The sequence below is a fragment of the Bubalus kerabau genome, chromosome 6 (genome assembly GCF_029407905.1).
Source record: "Bubalus kerabau isolate K-KA32 ecotype Philippines breed swamp buffalo chromosome 6, PCC_UOA_SB_1v2, whole genome shotgun sequence".
Lineage (NCBI taxonomy): Eukaryota > Metazoa > Chordata > Mammalia > Artiodactyla > Bovidae > Bubalus > Bubalus kerabau.
The window spans coordinates 60278384-60294149 of record NC_073629.1 but is presented as its reverse complement, the minus strand read 5'-3'; the positions used below and the strand labels follow the sequence as shown (position 1 = coordinate 60294149).

The 15766-nt window shown below is 41.8% G+C and overlaps 1 protein-coding gene across 2 annotated transcripts in view; it reads left to right on the top strand.

Annotated features, from left to right (window-relative positions):
• The window catches only part of SAMD13 (sterile alpha motif domain containing 13), a 53037-nt gene that overhangs the window by 17877 nt on the left and 19394 nt on the right, over positions 1–15766 (top strand). For both annotated transcript variants that reach the window (XM_055586915.1, XM_055586916.1), the window contains exon 3: positions 13962–14073. In XM_055586915.1, coding sequence (XP_055442890.1) covers positions 13962–14073 — 112 coding nt within the window. The remainder of the gene's footprint in view (positions 1–13961; positions 14074–15766) is intronic.

The following is a 15766-nucleotide window of genomic DNA, read 5'->3' as shown; positions in this document are numbered from 1 at the left end:
ACTTCATAAAAAAAAAATGCAACAATGTTTATGTGTATAGCAGCCCACATATCAGTCAGGCATCTAATTCTAAGGGAATCAGTCACATCTAGGGTTAAATAAATAACTTCACAGGATATTTATTTATTTGCCTGGAAGTCCTGCCAGGTTCCTTAGGGAAGGAGGAAGAGGAAGCTGTTAGAAGTAATTGTGCATCTGATCACTGGCTTCAGCTTTTGTTCATTTACTCGTATTCCTGTCCTTTTGTGTTGTCAAGTAAATAATCAGCAGTCCTTAGATGTGTGTTCTTTGAAAGCAAGGAGGAGATTGCAACTAGCTTGCTAGGTAGTTCCTGGATGTTCGGTTTCATCCACGTTTCCCAGACCCCACCACGATACTGCTTGAGTCTACCTGCTTGAGTGAGGGTTCCTGGCATGCTGGTCTTTCCAGGGAACAGCAGTCTGGAACAGGGAGTGATCTCAATGTAAGATTCCACTCTACTAAACACATGGGAGAATAAAATAAAGCTCCCAAGACATTTAAGTGGCTAAATACCAAATACTTCTTAACAAATAGTTTGTTAGAAAGAAAGGAAGAAAGGGAGGGAAGGAAAGAGGGAAGGAGAAAAAAAAGAAAGAAGAAGAAAAGAGAAAGAGAAAGGAGAGGGGGGGAGTGAAGAGGAGAGGGGGAAAGTGAGCCACTAATTCAGACATGCAACATGACCTTTCTAATCAGAATCTGATGTCGTAACCCTTCTGTGGATATATTTGGTAGGATAAGTCAGAATGCTATATGTATGGATTCTTGAATCAGAGAATATATGGTAGTTGATAGTGATACTTGTAATTGGTAGTTCTATTTTTCTTCAGTTCAGTTCAGTCGCTCAGTCGTGTCTGATTCTTTGTGACCCCATGAATCACAGCATGGCAGGCCTCCCTGTCCATCACCAACTCCCAGAGTTCACTCAAACTCACGTCCATCAAGTCGGTGATGCCATCCAGCCATCTCATCCTCTACTGTCCCCTTTTCCTTCTGCCCCAATCCCTCCCAGCATCAGAGTCTCTTCCAATGAGTCAACTCTTCGCATGAGGTGGCCAAAGTACTGGAGTTTCAGCTTTAGCATCATTCCTTCCAAAGAACACCCAGGGCTGACCTCCTTCAGAATGAACTGGTTGGATCTCCTTGCAGTCCAAGGGACTCTCAAGAGTCTTCTCCAACACCACAGTTCAAAAGCATCAATTCTTTGGCACTCAGCTTTCTTCACAGTCCAACTCTCACATCCATACATGACCACTGGAAAAACCATAGCCTTGACGAGGTGGACCTTTGTTGGCAAAGTAATGTCTCTGCTTTTCAATATGCTATCTAGGTTGGTCATAACTTTTCTTCTGAGGAGTAAGTGTCTTTTAATTTCATGGCTGCAGTCACCATCTGCAGTGATTTTGGAGCCCCCAAAAATAAACTGTGACACTGTTTCCACTCTTTCCCCATCTATTTCCCATGAAGTGATGGGACCAGATGCCATGATCTTCGTTTTCTCAATGTTGAGCTTTAAGCCAACTTTTTCACTCTCCTCTTTCACTTTCATCAAGAGGCTTTTGAGTTCCTCTTCACTTTCTGCCATAAGGGTGGTGTCATCTGCATATCTGAGGTTACTGATATTTCTCCCGGCAATCTTGACTCCAGCTTGTGCTTCTTCCAGCTCAGCGTTTCTCATGATGTACTCTGCATATAAGTTAAATAATCAGGGTGACAATGTACAGCCTTGACATACTCCTTTTCCTATTTGGAACCAGTCTGTTGTTCCATGTCCAGTTCTAACTGTTGCTTCCTTACCTGCATATAGGTTTCTCAAGAGGCAGGTCATGTGCTCTGGTATTCCCATCTCTTTCAGAATTGTCCACAGTTTCTTGTGATCCACACAGTCAAAGGCTTTGGCATAGTCAATAAAGCAGAAATAGATGTTTTTCTGGAACTCTCTTGCTTTTTTGATGATCCAGCGGATGTTGGCAATTTGAGCTTTGCTTCCTCTGCCTTTTCTAAAACCAGCTTGAACTTCAGGAAGTTCACGGTTCACGTATTGCTGAAGCCTGGCTTGGAGAATTTTGAGCACTACTTTACTAGTGTGTGAGATGAACGCAATTGTGTGGTAGTTTGAGCATTCTTTGGCATTGCCTTTCCTTGGGTTGGGATGCAAACTGACCTTTTCCAGTCCTGTGGCCACTGCTGAGTTTTCCAAATTTGCTGGCATATTGAGTGCAGCACTTTCACAGCATCATCTTTCAGGATTTGAAATAGCTCAACTGGAATTCCATCACCTCCACTAGCTTTGTTCATAGTGATGCTTTCTAAGGCCCACTTGACATCACATTCTAGGATGTCTGGCTCTAGGTGAGTGATCATACCATCATGATTATCTTGGTCATGAAGATCTTTTTTGTGTAGTTCTTCTGTGTATTCTTGCCACCTCTTCTTAATTTCTTCTGCTTCTGTTAGCCCACCCTCATGACCACATTTAACCTTAATTGCCCTATCTCCGAAAAGCCCTAGCCCACACTGAGGGTTAGGACTTCAGCATAGGAATTTTGGGGGTCAGGTGGACACAATTCAGTCTTAACATATTGTCTTATGATAAAAGTTTGGTTATGTTTGGTTATTCCCTTAAATAAATGACAACTTGGGTTAAGGATTGAATCTGTTCAATTTACCATTTGTCCATTGTAAATAGCTACCTTAAGGAAATATACATTTCAAAAGAGTAAGATGAGCAAAACTTAGAGTCAGCTAATCATATCATCATATTTTAAATGTGATAACAACAAGGAGTTCCTATCAAAGTCAGCAGAATTCACAAACATGCATTGTATATCTTCTATACATTAGTAGCTTAAAGGGTTGCTGTTTTCTACATAGATTCTGGTGTGCTACTGATATTCCTACGAAGGAAAATCGAGTTTGTTAAAGCATTAAAGCCACAGTCAGTCCTTTGGAGTAGTGACCACTGTGCATGGCTCAGAGCAGGGAGGGGGAGCTCTGCAGGCCGTCTGTATGCAGTTGTCTTTAATATTATTATGGGAGTATGAAACATTCCTATGTTTATGTGTAGTGTGAATGTAGGTGTGAATTGTATCTGATAGCAAATAAAATACAAAAATGCATGGAATCCTCTTGAGAGGAATGTCTTTATTTTCACCAGGTCAGAGGTGTTTATTTGTACTAGGAAGTTGAGAACAGGTGGGGGAAAAGGCAGATTTGTTTTCAGAAAAATGAAGTGGGGTGTTTGGGAGACATTCCTAGCAGAGGAATGCCAAGGACAGAGTGCCATGTGATTTCAGAGGAAACGCATGAGCCTGAGGGAAGATGTCTCTTAGGAAAGAAATGATGCAGGAAGACTGACCTCCCTGTTCCTGGGACCTGATCCTGGTGTTGCTCTGGATTCAGGGCTCCACACGCCTAACACAGCCTGACTCACACTGCCCTCCCTCCCTCCATTCCTCTTCTTCCTTAACTGCTCTTTGTAATAAGGCAGGGAACATGTTAAAACTGTTCTTCATCATGCAGCTGACTTGAAATTTTCCTTTTCACTAGACTGCAAGTTCCCAAGCCTTATTAAGTGCCAGACTCGTCGTGAGCAGGTGAAACTTAATTGATGATGGGAATAAAAGATTGATTGGGTTTATTAGGAAGGAGACATTTAACCAGTATCTATTTTAAATAAGTAGAGTTCTGACCCTTAAAAGCTGAACAAACAGGGCTTTGAGTAGCATAACCAAAGCTGTGGATATGGGAAGGTCCAGGATGTTGACTGGTTGGATTTCAGTACAAACTTGGAATGGGAAAGAAGCCTGGAAAGTTATGTTTGAATTAAATCCCTGAGTGCCAAATATACAGAAGAGCTATTTGCTCTTTCAGTACTTTTGTTGCTTGAGTATGTGGCAGTGAAATGCAGTCAACTCTTACATAGCTGGATATTAAAAAATGAAAAATGTCCTGTCAGGAAATTTTGAATCATCCTTTCTCTTTGTCTGGCTGTCTTTAAGCCAGATACCTACTTGTTAGGATGAAGGGAGAGGGAGAAAAAAAAAATGGAGATAAACTGAAAGCTCATTTGGTTACTTCATCCTTAGCTATGTCCATAGGCCAAGAGATCAATGTTGATTTATTGTGATCAAATTTATATTGCTTTTAGCCAAAGGCTGTTTTAAGATATGACCAAAGAGTAGGTTAATATAATTTGAAAAGTAAGTTATCAAGATCAAAATAGTACAAAGTTCAAGTGTATTTATGAGTGGAAACACAAGTAACATTGAGAATTAGCTTTATAAAAGGAGTAGCATGATAAATAAATGTCACCGTAATATATTAACTAGTAGAAAGTAACTTTTGCTCTGAACTTTAAAGTTGAAATGCAACTAATAGGTATAACAGGGTTTTGAAATCCCATATGGGCTGTATTTATCCAGAGTTTCCTTCTGGTCTTATCAACCTTCAGAATCCATAAAAGCAGAACTATCGTAAAATATACACACTAAATCCCAAGAAAGAGTTTCGAATATTTTTCACCTGTTTCCACTAATAAAATTAAAGGGCAATGGGCACTTTTGCTGCTAGCACTTCAAATTATCATGTGCCAACATGAAAACATTCACCATAAGGTCATAATCTGCATGTATCTGCCAAATTTGTTATTTATTGCATTTCTGTCCTCACGGTTGTGTCTCTTTAGCTCTCTCTAAAAGTGAGGTGATTGTTTAATTAAGGGATAATCAGTTCCCAGTGTGAAGTATTCATGCATGATATAATTCTTATCCATACATGATGTTCCCAATCATATGCACAGGGACTGAAAGGAGACAGTGTTAAATGGGAACATTGATTTGAATAAGTGATGGGACTGGAGACAAATTCTGCTGTTCATTTCTTGCTAGTCTTTTTATAATAAGGCAAAAATGCATATATATATTTTCAAAGTCTCCATGCCTGGAAAAATATTCATGAATTTATCATCTTTATATTTACATTATATTCTAGGAAATATTTTGCTGTGACAATAATAATAAATACCAAATGATAATGGAACTGTTATATCTGCCATCTCATTTCATTAGCAAAATTAGCAGCCACAAAGGGAACCACCATCTGGGAGCTGTTTCAAACAGCACCATTTAAATTCCTCCTGGAGTTTGACATGGACATGTTTGTTATAAGAAAAGATTTGAAGAGAATGGCCCATTTAAAAGGAAACAAAGCATCTGAGTTTGGCCACAAATAACAGTCCTTGAGGAAACATATGGCTTTCGCAGTGAGGAAAGGTGACGCTTAAATCCATCCTCTGAAATGTTCTCATCATTTTTTCTGGCCTTGGCACTCTGGCCTCCTGAACCCCCACCATCATAGGCCTTGGACCACCTCCAGGTTTCTTCTTAATACTGTTGCTGAAACCACTGGACAATTCTGCAGACAATTCTCCTCTCAGGGAGGACCTGAGTGTGTGTTTGAAGCAAGTGATGCCTTTCAGAATTGCATTAAAAATTTTCAAGTATCCTAGTCAAGCAGCATTCTCCAGGCCCTCCGGTGCATGCATCCTCAGAAGCACCAGTTCATTCCCCCAATTCTAACACTTAGAGTACACTGTTTACATGTCTGCTTCCCCTCACCAGAGTGCCGGCTCCGTGAAGGATATGCGTGCCTATCCTCGTAACCTGTCTCTAAGCACAGCACTGAGAGGACAGTAGGCTTTTAGTAAACATTTATTGTATCAGTAAGTATGGGCTGGAAAAAGAATCAATATGAAGACAAACATGTATGGAATTCAATCCTGGTTTTATATACTATGTGATTTGCAGTGAGTTCTTAACCTTTCTGAGCCTTAGTTTCCTGAAAATCAGGTCACAGTAGCCAGTTTACAAGGAGCTAGAAGACTGACAATAGGTAATAAGTGAAAAGCCTATTGTAGACTGTAAGTACACTCTGGTTGTTAGTCCATTAATGTAACAGATCTTTGCTGTGTATCAACTGTACATTCCAGTCCAACCAGTGCTGGGTGCTGGAGAGATGCAGAGATGGAGACAGTTTCTACTTTCAGGATGTGTGTGATCTAACATTGTGATTTTTATGTTACTTTGTCTTTTGAGCTAATCAGCTGTAACTTAGGTGGATCAGACGTTCCCCTAGATTCTTCTGTAAGGATCCCCTCGCCCTAAGTAGGAGACTTTCCTCATTACTCTTGCTCTTCATGGTAGGCTGCCAGCACTTATGCAAAGCCTTTGTTCTCTGCTATGATGCTAGTACTCAAGAATATTTCAGAACTGAGGAAGTGATGATGTCATATCCCAGCAGAATAAGAATCAGGAAAGGCTCCCATCCTAAAATTACAATGTAGCATACTTTGTATGTATATATATTATGTATATTATATATATATAATATATATATATATATAATATTTGTATGTATAGATGTAGAAGCTCTATACAGTCAGCAAAAACAAGACCAGGAGCTGACTGTGGCTCTGATCATGAACTCCTTATTGACAAATTCAGACTTAAATTGAAGAAAGTAGGGAAAACCACTAGACCATTCAGATATGACCTAAATCAAATCCCTTACGATGATACAGTGGAAGTGACAAATAGATTCAAGGCATTAGCTCTGAAGAACTATGGACGGAGGTTCATGATATTGTACAGGAGGCAGTGATCAAGACCATCCCTAAGAAAAAGAAATGCAAAAAGGCAAAATGGTTGTCTGAGGAGGCCTTACAAATAGCTGAGAAAAGAGAAGGTAAAGGCAAAGGAGAAAAGGGAAGATATACCCATTTGAATGCAGAGTTCCAAAGAATAGCAAGGAGAGAGAAGAAAGCCTTCCTCAGCAATCAATGCAAAGAAATAGAGGAAAACAATAGAATGGGAAAGACTAGAGATCTCTTCAAGAAAATTAGAGACACTAAGGGAACATTTCATGCAAAGGTGAGCACACTAAATGACAAAAACGGTATGGACCTACCAGAAGCAGAAGGTATTAAGATGAGGTGGCAAGAATACACAGAATAACTATGCAAAACAAAGTCTTCATGACCCAGATAACTACAATGGTGTGATCACTCACCTAGAGCCAACATCCTGGAATGTGAAGTCAAGTGGGCCTTAGGAAGCATCATTACAAACAAAACTAGTGGAGGTGATGGAATTCCAGTTGAGCTCTTTCAAATCCTAAAAGATGATTCTGTGAAAGTGCTGCACTCAATATGCCAGCAAATCTGGAAAACTCAGCAGTGGCCACAGGACTGGAAAAGGTCAGTTTTCATTCCAATTCCGAAGAAAAGCAATGCCAAGGAATGCTCAAACTACCTCACAATTGAACTCATCTCACACACTAGGAAAGTAATGCTCAAAAATCTCCAAGCCAGGCTTCAACAGTCAGTGAACCATGAACTTGCAGATATTCAAGCTAGACTTAGAAAAGGCGAGGAACCAGAGATCAAATTGGCAACATCTATTGGATCATCACAAAAGCAAGGGAGTTCCAGAAAACCATCTACTTCTGTTTTTATTGACTATGCCAAAGCCTTTGATTGTGTGGATCACAAAAAAACTGTAGATAATTCTTTAAGAAATGGGAATATCATGCCACCTGACCTGCCTCTTGAGAAATCTGTATGCAGGTCAAGAAGCAACAGTTAGAATGGGACATAGAACAACAGACTAGTTCCAAATTGGGAAAGGAGTACATCAAGGTTGTATATTGTCACCCTGCTTATTTAACTTACATGCAGAGTACATCATGTGAAATGCTGGGCTGGATGAAGCACAAGCTGGAATCAAGATTGCTGGGAGAAATATCAATAACCTCAGATATGCAGATGACACCACCCTTCTGTCAGAAAGCGAAGAAGAACTAAAGGGCCTCTTGATGAAAGTGAAAAAGGAGGGTGAAAAAGTTGGCTTAAAGTTCAACATTCAGAAAACTAAGATCATGACATCTGGCCCCAACACTTCATGCCAAATAGATGGGGAAACAATGGAAACAGTAACAGACTATTTTCTTGGGCTCCAAAATCACTGCAGATGGTGACTACAGCCATGAAATTAAAAGACATTTACGATGGACATAAGTTTGAGTAGGCTACGGGAGTTGGTGATGGACAAGGAAGTCTGTCGTGCTGTAGTCCATGGGGTCGCAAAGAATGGGACACGACTCAGTGACAGAACTGAACTGATATTTTGTTATCACATTTTGATAGCTGTTCTTAATGAATAAAGGCAGCTAATTGAAGTCAGCCACAGGGGTAGTGAATTCAGATGTTTTCTGGGGGCACTTAAGAGTATATTGGATGGGTCACTGTGCTTACTGCTAGAAGTGAGCTGATTAAAAAACCTAAAAAATGTTTTAGAACAATGAACTCCTTTCCAAACATTTTTTCAAGCCTATCTTAAGTAAGAGAGGGAAGGTAAATGGTACCTAGAAAAGAGTCCTCAATGTCAGCTCATGACTGCTTATGCTGATAGGATGATGGAAAATCCCAGCATGGTATTTTTTTTAAACCCATTTAGCTTTAATTTGAAAATACATGTTAACACCCTAACATGTTAAGAATGTTAGGATGAAAAATAGTTTTTCCCCATGTGTTTTGCCTAAATGGTAGGAAAGCGTTGTGGGGGTGGGGGTGGGGAATCAGGGTGAGGTGAGGGACATGTGGCATGTGTGAGTGAGCAAGTACATGAGTGTGTGCACACAAGGGCAGTACTGACAGATTTACAATCTCGATGCCCCAAAGGGACCGTACCTCTAATTAGTAAGCATTGATTCTGCTTTTAAATTAAGTGTTGTGTTAATAAGTAATTGATCACACGTGCCATTGATTACGGAGAAGGCAATGGCACCCCACTCCAGTACTCTTGCCGGGCAAATCCCATGGACGGAGGAGCCTGGTGGGCTACAGTCCATGGGGTCGCTAAGAGTCGGACACGATTGAGTGACTTCACTTTCACTTTTAACTTTCATGCATTGGAGAAGGAAAAGGCAACCCACTCCAGTGCTCTTGCCTGGAGAATCCCAGGGACAGGGGAGCCTGGTGGGCTGCCATCTTTGGGGTCACACAGAGTTGGCCACAACTGAAATGACTTAGCAGCAGTAGCAGGAGCCATTGACTAGTGACTCCTTTTTCTTTAGGAGAGAATTTTGTTGTTGTTGTTGTCGTTTTAATTACTTTTTACTGGAGTATAATTGCTTTACAATGTATTAATTTCTACTGTACAGCAAAGTGAATCAGCCATACATATACATGTATCCCCTTTTTTGGATTCCCTTCCCATTTAGATCACCACAGAGCACTAAGTAGCATTTGATGAGCTACACAGTAGGTTCCCATTAGTTATCTACTTTATACATAGTATCAGTAGTGTATACATGTCAGTCTTTATCTCCCAAATCATCCCACGCCCCACTTACAGCCTTGGTGTCCATGCCTTTGTTTTATACATGTGTCTCTATTTCTGTTTTGCAAATAAGATCATCTACACCATGTATCTAGATTTTTTTAATCAAATATTTTAAGTTTCTACTATGAGCAAGGCATTATTCTGAGGGTGAAGCAGAGGTACAGCTCAGCCCTTGACTTCTAGATATTCGAAGACTTTCAGAAATGCACAAACTCTGGGCAATTTTATTTCCATTGAAAGTAACATGAATCTTTTCAATTTGCACTGAATGTTGAATGTTTCCAAGCTTAGTTCTTGGACCCAGTTCTCTCCTTGTCCCCTCCCAAGGTTTCAAATGCCATCTGAACACTCTGACTCCCCACTGTGTACCTCTAGCCCACTTGTCTGCTTTGAGCTCCAGACCCATATTCCGAATTAAATCTCAACTTGGATGTCGATGGTACCCCACACTCAGTGTGTCCAGCTAAACCTGGGGGTGTGGTCTAAGTGAAGTTACCACCATCCATCCAGTTACAGGACACTTTCATCTCCTTAGTTCTCATGTTTAGTCCACCACTGGGCTTCTCAGGTGGTCCTCATGGTAAAGAACCAGCCTGCCAATGCAGGTAGACATAGCAGACATGGGTTCAGTCCTTAGGTTGGGAAGATCCCCTGGAGGAGGACATGGCAACTCACTCCAGTATTCTTGCCTGGAGAATCCCATGGACTCAGGAGCCCAGCAGGCTACTGTTCACACGGTTGCAAAGAGTTGGACACAACTGAAGCAACTGAGCGTGCAGGTACTTTGTCGTTGTTCACTTGCTCAGTCCTGTCTGATTCTGCGATCTAATGGACTGCAGCATGCCAGGCTTCCCTGTGCTTCACCATCTCCCGGAGTCTGCCCAACTCATGTCCGTTGAGTCGATGATGCATCCAACCACCTTGTCCTCTGTCATCCCCTTCTCCTCCTGCCTTCTCTCTTTCCCAGCAACAGGGTCTTTTCCAGTGAGTCAGCTTTTCAGATCAGGTTGTCAAAGTATTGGAACTTCAGCTTCAACATCAGCCCTTCCAGTGAACACCCAGGACTGATCTCCTATAGGATGGACTGGTTGGATCTCCTTGCTGTCCAAGGAACTCTCAAGAGGCTTCTTCAACACCACAGTTTGAAGGCATCAATTCTTCAGCTCTCAGCCTTATTTATGGTCCAACACTCACATCCATATTTGACTACTGGAAAAACCATAGCCTTGACTAGACAGACCTTTGTAGGCAAAGTAATATGTCTGCTTTTTAACATGTTGTCTAGGTTTGTCATAGTTTTTCTTCCAAAGAGCGAGCATCTTTTAATTTCATGGCTGTAGTCACCATCTGCAGTAATTTTGGAGCCCATGAAAATAAAGTTTGTCAGTGTTTCCATCATTTGCCCGTCTTTTGCCATGAAGTAACAGGACCAGATGCCATAATCTTAATTTTTTGAATGTTGAATTTTAAGCCAGCTTTTTCACTCTCCTCTTTTACCTTCATCTAGAGGTTCTTTAGTTCCTCTTCGCTTTCTGCCATAACAGTTATATCATCTACATATCTGAGGTTATTGACAGTTCTCCCAGCAATCTTGATTCCAGCTTGTGCTTCATCCAGCCCAGCATTTCACATGATGTACTCTGCATATAAGTTAAATAAGCAGGGTGACAATATACAGCCATTGATGTACTCCTTTCCCAATTTGGAACCAGTTGGTTGTTCCATATCCAGTTCTAGCTATTGCTTCTTGACCTGCATACAGGTTTCACAGGAGACAGGTAAGGTAGTCTGGTATTCCCATCTCTTTAAGGGTTTTCCAGTTTGTTGTGATACATACAGTCAAAGGCTTTAACATAGTCAGTGAAGGAAAAGTAAATGTTTTCTAGAGCTCTCTTGCTTTTTCTATGATCCAACGGATGTTGGCAATTTGATCTCTGGTTCCTCTGCCTTTTCTAAATCCACCTTGAACCTCTGGAAGTTCTACAAAGCAGAAGTAGATGTTTTCTGGAATTCTCTTGCTTTTTCTATAATCCAATGGATGCTGGCAATTTGATCTCTGGTTCCTCTGCCTTTTCTAAATCCAGCTTGGACATCTGGAAGTTCTTGGTTCATGTACTGTTGAAGCCTACCTTGGAGGATTTTGAGCATGCCCTTGCTAGCATGTGAAACGAGTGCAATTGTGTAGTAGTTTGAACATTCTTTGCCTTGCCTTTCTTTGGTATTGGAATGTAAACTGACCTTTTCCATTCCTGTGGCCACTGCTGAGTTTTCCAAATTTGCTGGGATTTTGAGTGTAGTACCTTAACAGCATCACCTTTTAGGATTTGAAATAGCACAGATGGAATTCCATCACCTCTTCTAACTTTGTTCATAGTGATGCTTCCTGAGGCCCACTTGACTTTGCACTCCAGGATGTGTGGCTCTAGGTGAGGAATCACACCATTGTGGCTATCTGGGTCATTAAAAATTCTTTTTTGTGTAGTTCTTCTGTGTATTCTTGCCACCTCTTCTGCTTCTGTTAGGTCCATACCGTTTCTGTCCTTTATTGTGCCCATCTTTGCATGAAAATTTCCCTTGCTATTTCTAATTTTCTTGAAGAAATCTCTAGTCTTTCCCATTCAATTGTTTTCCTCTGTTTCTTTGCATTGTTAATTGAAGAAGGCCTTCTTATCTCTCCTTGCCTTTCTCTGGAACTCTGCATTCATTGTGTATATCTTTCCCTTTCTCCCTTGCTTTTTGCTTCTCTTCTTTTCTCAGCTATTTGTAAGGCCTCCTCAGACAACCATTGTGCCTCTTTGCATTTCTTTTTCTTGGGGATGGTTTTGATCACTGCTTCCTGTACAGTGTTATGAACCTCTGTCCATAGTTCTTGAGGCACTCTGTCTATCAGATCTAATCCCTTGAATCTATGCATGCACTAGTCCACCACTAGCTGTTGCTGATTCTGTTGGTTAAATACTTTTTAAATCCACATGTTTCTCTCCTTTTCTACCATAGTCTCAGTCACCATGAGCTCTTACTTGGTCCTGTCTTCTCTGACTCCTCTCCAATACTCTTTTTTTCCAGAAATGTGAGTCAGATCAGGTCACGCCCATTACCTCAGACCATTTAACAAATCCCATTGCTCCTAGACAAAAATTCAGAATCCTCAATGTGACATCCAAGACCAGCATGGCTCTCTGTATGTATTCCTGTCAGAGAGCCTGAAATCATCTTTACCTGACTTCTTCATATGGTTAACTTTCTGGCTGCTCTCTAGACCTTACCTGAAAAGAAACTTCCACAAGAAAGCTTCTCATAGGCCCTCCCACTGCCATAGTACACAGTACCCATCCTTAGCTACATTGCATGACTATGCATTTAGTTGTATGATTGTGAGTCAGTGTCTACTCCCCCTGTGCTGTGTGCTCACAAAGTAAGGACTATTCTGTTTTACTCACCAAATGTATTCCCAGATGGAGGACTAGGAGGGGGCTTGGTCCTGAAGGACCCCTGAGCCAGGTGAAGCTATTTGGAATTTATCCAAAGGGCAATGGGAAGCCTTTGAAAGTTTGGAAGCAGGGGACAATGTGATAGGATGTATACTCTAGAAGAATCACCATGGACAAGGCATAGAGAAATCCAAACAAGTACTCTTGAAACACGGAAATAAGCAGAGACACAGTAACTGCAGGTCCACTCTTTCTCTATTCCACCTTTCCTCCTCTCCTCGCCAAATCCAGTGAGGTTACCCAGATACCCTCTCAAACAAATGCTTGATCAATATCTAGTTGCCTGAACATTGAGTGAATTCCTAACAACTTGGTTGATGCAAGGAATAATAAAGTGAGAACTGGTCCAGACCCAAATGTACATCTTCAGCCCACATCTCCCACTTTAGTAGAAAGTCTAGAGACTGTCTAATAAGCAGAGTATAATACAATGTGGAAAGTGCTCTGATAGGAGTTAGAATGGAGGTCTGGAACTCAGAGGCGGTTATAACTAATACACTTTCAGGTGGAGCAGAAAATGCCTCACAGGGACTGTGGCATTTGATCCAGTAGGAAGGATAGGATTTTTTCAGAGACAGCTGAGGGGGGCCTTCAGTGGCTGGAACAGCACGTGAAGGGCATGGCTGTTGGGGAATGGCTTTAGCTCTGGATGGGGATGGGGGTGGGGGTGGGGAAAGTGGTGATGTGTTGGGGCCTTATTGTAGAAGGTCTGGTATTCTTAGTTCAGGAGTGTGAATATCATATTGTGGGCTGCCAGAAGTCACTGGACCACTCCGAATATCTCTAAATTAAAAAAAAATACATGAGGGAATACTTTATATTAAAGGTTTATAGAGAAAGCAGTGACTGGGCCAGTGAGAGCAATGATCTTCTGAACCCAAGAAACACAAGAATGATTCTGGTCCTGAAGCATGTACTGTGAGGTCTGGGCCCCCGGTTGCAGTGAGCTGACCCAGGCCTGCCCCCAGGAGACCGAGTGGGGACCTGGCCACACACGGTCGTGAGCATGCTCTGCCCTGATAGCCGTCCTGATTGGTATTTTATTTTGCAGTTCCATGGAGAACGGGAGGCCACCGGATCCTGCAGACTGGGCCGTGATGGATGTCGTCAATTACTTCCGAATGGCAGGATTTGAGGAGCAAGCTAGTGCATTTCAGGAACAGGTAACTCAGTCTAGAGAAATACACAATGAACATGATTGCCTCCCTTCCCCACAACAAGCAGAAGGGACTGAAAAGGAAAGGCATAGAGAGCAGTGAGGGATCAGTGATGCTCCAGGTCACCCCAGCCCCCGGGAAACTGAGAGGGTGGAGAAGGGAAGTATGGAAGTGACAAGCTAATGATTCCTTCCTGCAAGAGGAAAACCGAAGCTCTGAGACAGAGACATGGGTGCAGCTATAGAGAGGAGGTCCAAGTCTCATCTCCATCTGCATCTCAGAAAGCAGAACACAGAAAAAAGAGGAAAAGGAGGGGCGAATCTGGCAGAGAGACACACTTCTGTCTGCCACTGGCCTCTGCGCCACCTGAGCTGTTAATTAAGCCTCCTCCAATTTGCTTGCTGGGTGCTGAGCAAAGTCGAATGGAAAGAACACAGGGTTTGGACTTCAATCCTGCTTCTTATAATTCTGTGTGATCCCAGGCAAGTTGTTATTGACTCTCTGAGTCATGTTTTCACATCTGTAATACCAGGCTCTCAGTGCCTAGGGTGGTATTGTGAGAGTTAAAGGGTGAGGGCACAGTGCCTAGGGTAGGTGCAGGCCCAACTTTGATGCCCCAACTTTGATGCCCCCCAAATGTGAATTCCCTCACTCAGATCCAGTGTTGGTACTGGAGAGATGGAGAGAAGAGCAGGGGATCGCTCCCAGTTGTCTGGGTGATTCCTGATTCCATTGTCCAGGCTGGGCCAGCACTGCAGGGATGGTTCTCAAAGGGCTTTGACCATGAGGAAGCAAATCAGGGTACATGTGATCACCACCAGACCAGCTCTGTAGGAAAACACAGAGTTCCCATTTCCCTGTCAATGAAGTCTGCAGTCGTCTAAGCATTCAGTTCACTTTTCTAATTTTATAATGTAATTGAGAGAATTATAAACTGAGCAATACATTTTGCTGCTTCTTGCACATCCCCTTAGCCATTTCTTTCTCTCTCAAGCTAGGTTTGGATAAGTGTAGTTTTCTAATATCATATTTTCTAATGAGATATATATCTTGTATTCTAATAAATATCTAATATCGTATATAGACAAGTACACTTCTCTAATATCATAAATAAATCTAATCTGTAGATTTCCTTCAGCCAGTTTTTTCCTTCAACTTTATCCCTGCATATGTGTTTTTTGTTAATTTGGAAAATTTGCCAGAATAACAGCTTAAATCACTTCACACCCACCAGGACAGCTAAAATTAGAAAAACTGATAGCAAATGTTCATGAGGATATAGAGCAACCACATTCTCCTACATTGTTAGTGGGAGTGTAAAAAAACACTCATATATCTACCCCATGATCTAGCAGCTTCATTCCAGAGTGTTTACCCAAGGGAAATGAAAGCATATGTCCACCAAAGATTTGCACATCACTGTTCAAGTAGCTTTATTCCTAATAGTCCAAAACCAGAAGCCCAAGTGTCCATCAATAGACTGAATATACAAACTGTGGTCTAGCCATCAGATCAGATCAGATCAGATCAGGTCAGTTGCTCAGTCGTGTCCGACTCTTTGCGACCCCATGAATCGCAGCACGCCAGGCCTCTCTGTCTATCACCAACTCCCGGAGTTCACTCAAACTCACGTCCATCGAGTCAGTGATGCTATCCAGCCATCTCATCCTCTGTCATCCCCTTCTCCTCCTGCCCCCAA